At 42.3% G+C, this 7,423-nt stretch overlaps 1 protein-coding gene across 1 annotated transcript; it reads right to left on the reverse strand.

The window, feature by feature from the left end:
* On the reverse strand, window positions 1–1,066 carry LOC107157648 (diphosphoinositol polyphosphate phosphohydrolase 2-like). The gene has a single exon (XM_048800282.1). It carries the CDS (start codon window positions 707–709, stop codon window positions 170–172), a length of 540 nt encoding a protein of 179 aa, XP_048656239.1. The 5' UTR covers window positions 710–1,066; the 3' UTR covers window positions 1–169.
* Between the last annotated feature and the right edge of the window lie 6,357 nt (window positions 1,067–7,423).

A 7,423-nucleotide genomic window follows, 5' to 3' on the forward strand; every position in this document is an offset into this window, starting at 1 on the left:
TTTTTTTTTTTAAAGATTTGAAAGCATCTGAAAAACATGCAAATTGTTTGAAATCCCTGCATGGCAAATTCAGACAGTTTGCGAGCATCATTCAGATGTTTGCCAAGGAAAGTGAAGAAGCCTCTCCCCAAGAGATCACACATGGTCGGGGAGGCTCTCCCCAAACTCTCTATCTTACACTAGATGGCAACCCCGAGGTCTGCGCGGCAGTCACAAACAAGGCATTATTATCTGGAAGGGAAGGTACTGTGGAATTTCCATGGCTTGGGGAGCAACCCAGCTTTAGCTTTTCCAGATACTCTGCATGTACAGGTTTATGACACTGGAGAACTTTGATTGCATCTTCTACTTTGAACCACTCTCTCTTTCTTCCTATATTAACAGAATCTTCCCAGTCTTCTAATATTTCAGTGACTGTAAGAACATAAACATATGTTCTGTGCTTTCGGTCTTGGTTCTCAAATATACCCAGGAGTCTTCCTAGTTTTCCTTTGACTCCTGCCTCCTCATAAACTTCCCTCACGGCAGCACCGCCGGGCTCCTCCTCAGGCTCCATTCCTCCTCCTGGGACAATCCACTGCTCTGGGTACCGACTGCTACTCACCAACACCTCGTCCTCCTGCTCGCTCCGGAAGCACAGGCACGCCGCCCGCTTCTTGAAGCCCTCGCGGTCATAGGTCCGCGTCTGGTTGGGCTTGAACTTCATCATAGAGGCGGGCTCTTGCTGCCGAGGCTGCTCCGGCCGCCGCCACCCCGCCGGGGAGTCGGGGCGAGGGCGAGTCGGTGGCCGGTAGAAAGGCGGCGGCGCGGGGAGTGGCAGCGAGGCCGGTTAGTCCCGGGGCCAACGGCCGCTCCGACGCGGTGCAGGGCGCGAGCGCGGGTCACTGGAGCCCGGGTGCCGGGATGGAAGCGCCGCCTCTGCCCCGGCGTCCGCCTTTCTCCATGGAGCCCGCCGCCTCTCGCCTGCGCTCCTCCTGTCGCCGCCGTCGGGGAAGAGCGAGGCTCCAGGCTCGCGCCACGCGGAGACAGTTGCGAGGACTCGCGCGGACAGAGCAGCAGCGCTGCGGCCTCATATACTTTAAACAATCTGTAGATTACTCATAATATCTAATATGGTGCAAATGTTATGTAAATAGGTATTATACTGTATCGCTTAGGGAACAATGACAAGAGAAAAGTCTGCACATGTTCAGTATGGATGCAACTTGTTAAAAATATTTTGATTCACAGTTGAATCCATGAGTATCCAGCCCACAGATATGGAAGGGAAACTGTATTTTTGTTGTACCAACTTAACTTCCACCCTCAGGTTGCCGTCCCGGTCACCAGGTAGCTACATCATCTGGGGAACATGAACACAGTTTATTCGGGTTCTCCAATGAGTCCGTGACTCCAGTGGTTCCATTTTACAAATGAGAAAGTGAAGGACACAGTTCAAAGTCACTCAGAATTCCAGCTCCCAATTAGCTACTCCATCCATGTGTCCTCCTTGTTCACCATATGTGTTCTGGTCCAGTTCAGCATGTGTAGATGAGTGTCACCTTTTATTCACAGTGGGCTGTAGGTTAAAGGTGCAGAAAGGTACATAGCAGAATGTCTGGAAGCTATGTCATAGCTGTGCTCAGAAGCGGCTTTGGTCCTCCATGTGTGCCAAATTTGCTGTGTTCCCAAGAGAATTCTGATTACTGAGTAGGAAGCGCCAGGAATCTGTCTGTCCACTTAGACGATAATTGCACTGGCAGAATCTTTCTCATTAATTATCTTGGATATCTAGAGTTTACTGAAGGCTTGCAACATCTAGGGGAAGGCTTGAATGGTATGACAAATTATTGACTAATTTCATCTCCTAGCATAGTAGCAGCCACCCATCTCCCACCCCCAGCCTCTGGCAGGCAGCTGTGCACACGTTCCTGAAGAAACCTGCACACAGTTTAGGGTAACCAGCATGGGATAAAAAGACTATCCTATAACTACTAAGGATGTAGTAGCCGCTCTGATTGCTGATGGCTACTTCTAATCACAAAGATGCAGACAAACAGGTGGGTGACATTTGTTGTTGTTCGCCCCCCCCAATTTTTTCAAGCCCCCTCACCTGTGACAGAATTTACTTCCTTGAGATTTAAAAGGCCAACACTTTTTTCCTTCCTGAATTTTTTCTCTTTCCTCTTATAGAAGCCAGGCATTTTAAAAAAGTAGAACACTCAAAATGTTATAGTTGAAGCTTCATCCCAGGGTTTCATGAACTGACTTCCAGACCACTCATGTATAATCAAATCAAGCCTTTATTGAAGCACACTGGTGGCAGCTGACCAGAACATAAAGCTGTTCCCCTGATCAGCCCCGAACAATTGCAAGGGTACTCCTTATAAGCCTGAAAACCGCAAAAGGGATGTTCAGGGGGTCTAGCCAATGCAAGCAAGCCAGGTTACAGAAGCGGGACAGTGCAGTCAAGCGGAGGGAAGCCTAACCAATCACAGTTAGCCCAGTCACCCCAGTTATAGAAACAGAGCCCCGTTACCCTAGTTACAGAAACAATGCCCCATTAGGTAGTTCCGTGTTCTTAAAGGTTTCTATAGCAAAAGGAAAAGAATATCTTGCTCCAGTCATGACTCTTCTACTTGGCATGGTTGTTTTACAGGATGAAGTCATAAAACAAAATGGAGTCACATTTGCTCCTACTATAACAAAAACAACTTCACATAAGGGGAAAAGTATAAAGTGATCACACAGGATCAGAGGAGGCATAGGCTCAGAAAAAAATCCCTAAAAAGACCTCAGCTTTACACCTCAGGTTGATCCTTAGCACAGAGACAGCTGATGACAATCACAGTAACAAAAATAAGGAAACAAAACAGAAAAAGCAAAGCCTCGGGGCAGAGGAGAACCTGAATTCCATAGATATCACATTATTAGAAACAAATGTTTTCAACACCACCAACAACAACAACGAAATCACATGACATACAAGGAACAGGAAAATATGGTTCGTTCAAAGGAAAACTTTCCCTGAGAAAGACCAGATAGAAGATCTTCTACACAAGACTTTAAAATAACTGTCATAGAGATGTTCAAAGGACTAAAGGAAGACATGGAGGAAATGAAGAAAATTATATATGAACAAACTAAAAACATCAATTAAAAAACTTAAGAGAAACTCTAGCTGTGCAAAGAACAATAACTGACCAAAAAATTCACTGGAGTAATTCAAGACAGATTTGAGCAGGTAGAAGGAAAATTGAAGACAGGACAATTAAAATTATTAGGTCAAAAGAACAGAAATAAAAAATATTGAAGAAAAGTGAACAGAGCCTATGGGACCTGTGGCACAGCATTAAGCAGATCTTCATACACAGTGTGAGTCCAGGAAAGAGCAAAAATAAAAATGGAGAGAGAATGTATTTGAAGAAATAACAAGAACTTCCCAAGTGTAATGAAAGATATGACTATACATATCCAAGAAGATCAGTAAACTCCAAGTAAGATAAATTCAGAGATATCTTATCTACCCCAAAACAAATTATAAATAATCTGTTGAAAATAAAAGAGAAAGAGAATCTTTAAAGCAGCAAAAGAGAAACAAATTGTTACATAACATGGATTCTCAGTAATTAGATTTCTCATCAGAAAATATACTCAAAATACTAATTTTACAAAAAAAAACTATCAATTAAGAGTCCTATATCCAGGAAAAAATGGTCTTTCAAAAATAAGAAAGCAATTAAGATATTTCCAGATAAACAAAAACTGAGGGAATTTATTACTATTTGATCTTCCCTGCAAGAATTACTTAGGGGAGGGATGGATTGTGGCTCAGTGGCAGAGCACTCACCTAGCACGTGCTAGGCCCTGGGTTCGATCCTCAGCACCACATAAAAATAAGTAAATCAAATAAAGGAATTGTGTCCAACTACAACTAAAAAAATAAATATTTTTTTAAAAAGAATTACTTAGGGGAGCTCTGTAGTATAAAATAAAGGATACTAGACAGTAGCTCAGACACATGAAAAAAAATCTCAGTAAAGGTAAATACTTCATAATTATAGACACTAGTATTATTTTAGCAATAGTTATAACTCCATATTGTTCTCTATATGATTTAAAAGACTAACACTTTAATTTGACTAAAAGTATTATTGTAACATGGATTTATAACTTCACATTTTGTTTTCTACACTTTTTAAAACAATCATTAGTTCCTGTTTTTGGACACAGAGTAAACATGTGATTTGGTGATATTGATAACTGAAAAGGACAGAGACGGAATTGTAAAGGTGCAGAGTATATGCTATTAAAATTAAATTAGTATAAATTCAAATTAATGGGTTATAAATTTATGGTGTTAAATGTCATCTTCAGGGTAACCACATGCATGAAAAAAAAGTCAAAGTGTAGAAGCATCTGAAGAGTCCTCAACATATAAACAGATACATAAAATGGAGTCTATCCATAATTCAGAGTCTAATTCAGGTCCTGACTGAGGATGACAGAGCCTCTGATCGTGGTCACCATTGCCAGGCCTGCCTTCACTAACCTCTGGAAATACTCTTAAATGTGCTTTCATGTCTCTATTCTTTTGTTTGAACCCCACAGCTGCTCTTTGCAGAGAGTAGAGCCTTACATTCCCCATTTCAAGAATCAGGAAAACAAAAAGCTAAACATGACAAAATGTGCTGGAAAATGTGCAGCGCCCATCAGCACAACTGGTTGATGGTACCTTGAGTAGCATCTTCAAGCCTTTAGCTAGAGCAAGCATTAAGGGAAACTGAGGCAAATCTTTATTAAGAAGAGGACAGATGGGGGGAGGCACAGATGGTCAAGCATCAAGCCGGAGCTGCAGAACAGCATGGCAGCCCTGTTTATGAGCGGGTACGATGTTCCAGCAAACATTTTACAAGGACATTCTTGCCAAGGTCCACAAAGATCCCAGGTAATCAGAAGCATCAGTTCTCATTGCTTCTAAGGGACAGAAGGTTAATTAACTCACCAGATTTGCTCAGCTAGAATCAGGATCTGAACCTACAGGAAACTCAGGAACGCTCATTTACTCTCTACACTCCACTGCCCTGAGCTGGCACACGGGGATAGGTCCATCCTTCTGCATCAGGACCACAATTTCATCCCAGGTAACGTGGCAAGGTAAACAGAGGTCTAGATCCCCGAAGTTCTAAAATCTTGTGTGAGCAGTGATGTAGACAAGAGGAGGTAAGGTAGCTGAGTGCCGTGGTGCAGGCCTGTAATCCCAGTGGCTCGGGAGGCTGAGGCAGAAGGATCATGAGTTCAAACCCAGCCTCAGCATCGGTGAGGCACTAAAGCAACCCAGTGAGACCCTGTATCTAAATAAAATACACACACACACACACACACACACACAGGGCTAGGGATGTGTTTCAATGGTTGAGTGCTCTTGAGTTCAATCCCCAGTACCCCCCACTCCTCCAAAAAGAAGAAGTAAGTGAAGAGGAAGAAATGTGTTGCCCAGAGGCTTCCCAACCCAGAATGAAAATGATTAGTACACGTGTCAAGTTGGGCCTCCAGAACAGAAGACTGTCCAGAGATGGACGTTGTCGTAGTCTGTTCAGGCTGCTTTACAAAACTACCATAGACTGGGAAGCTTATGAATAACAGACATTTATTTCTCACAATTTTGGAGACTGGGAAGTCCAAGATCAAGGTGCCGGCAGATCAATGACTAGTGAGAGCTCTCTTCCTCATTCATAAACTGCTGTCTTTTTGTTGTACCCCTAAGTGGTGGAAGGGACTCTTGAGCTCTCTAGAGTATATTTTATAAAGATACAAGTCTGTAGGTCTCCACCCTCCTGACCTCATCGTCTGCAAGAGCCCCACCTTCAAAGCCCGTGATGCTGGGGATTAGGATTCAGTTTATGGATTGAGGAGGGTCACGTTCTATGCATAGTATACATGAAGGATCACATTAGTATGTATGGTAGCCTTAATTAACACTTTCAGCTGTCCATGGGATAACAGANCCATTGTGTATATAAACCATAGTTTATTTATACATTCATCTATTGAAGGGCATCTATGTTGGTTCCACAGGTTAGCTATTGTGAATTGAGCTGCTATAAACATTGATGTGTCTGCATTACTATAGTAGGCTGATTTTAAGTCCTTTGGGTATAGATCAGGGAGTGGAATAGCTAGGTCAAATGGTGGTTCATTCCAAGTTTTCTAAGGAATCTCCATACTGCTGTCCAGATTGGTTGTACCACTTTGCAGTCCCAACAGCAATGTATAAGCTTGCCTTTTCTCCCACATCCTCACCAACACTTATTGTTGTTTGTATTCTTGATAACTGCCATTATGAGTAGAGTGAGATGAAATCTTAGGATAGTTTTGATTTGCATTTCTCTAATTACTAGAGACATTGGACATTTAGAAAACCTATTTTTTAATAATGTAACTTTGAAGAAAGATTTTTTTAAATGCATGGCACAAATCCTAAAAGCCAAAACCAAGAAAGACATGAAGATCTAACTACTTAAAAATTTTTATTTCTTGGGAAAAGACGCCAAAATGAAGTTTTTTTTAAAGTTATGCAGTACAGGAGAAAATGTATGTGGCATATATAAAAAGAGATAAATATACAAGTTATGTAAAATTAAATAAGAAAAAGAATAATTCATTAGCAAAAGAGGCAAAAGCTTTTGACAATGTACCAAAGAAGTTTTATGGAAGGGCATTAACTAGAAACATGCTCTATTTCATGAGCAATTGGGGAAAAGTTAGGAAATCCACTGGGATGTCTCGTTCCTCCGGCATCAGGTGGACAAGGTGCTCAGCGTGTGGGATACAGGCTCATGCAAATCCATCTGGTCTTGGCAAAGGCACGTGGCTCTCCAGTTGCAGACCAAAGCCACATCCACTGAAGATCCAGATACAGCAAGTCTGATCTGGGTTCACATCTCTCCTTGAGAGGTTTGAAGAGTTTAAGCTCAAAATCCCTTCACTAATCTACTTCTAGTCTTTTGGACACTTCTCCTGCCCACAGACCAGGACCTCAACTTCTTCAGGGCTGCAAGATGTTTGGAGTGGCATTAGGCAATGGTTCTCAAAAGTGAGGGTCGGAACACCCCCACACCATGGCCATCACTGCCACAGGTGCACTGAAGCCCAGACTGCTGCCCCCCTAACCCTGGCCTCACAGTTTCTGGTCAGTGTGAGATGAGGCTCGAGAATCAGGTGATGCTGACTTAGTGTCTTGTCGGGCCTGTGTGAATGAATGAATGAATGAATGAAGCACTATGTAAAGATAACATGTAAAAACATAAGGGAATATATTCATGAATGTCAATGTCTTGAAAAAGATCCCAAAGTCCAAACACCAAATTTTAAGTGTAATTTAAGTGTCTGATGGAAAGAGGAGGAAGTGGGTATAGGTATATAGGTTTATAAAAAAGAAGAA

This window comes from Marmota marmota, unplaced genomic scaffold, assembly GCF_001458135.2.
Source record: "Marmota marmota marmota unplaced genomic scaffold, marMar, whole genome shotgun sequence".
Taxonomy (NCBI): Eukaryota; Metazoa; Chordata; class Mammalia; order Rodentia; family Sciuridae; genus Marmota; species Marmota marmota.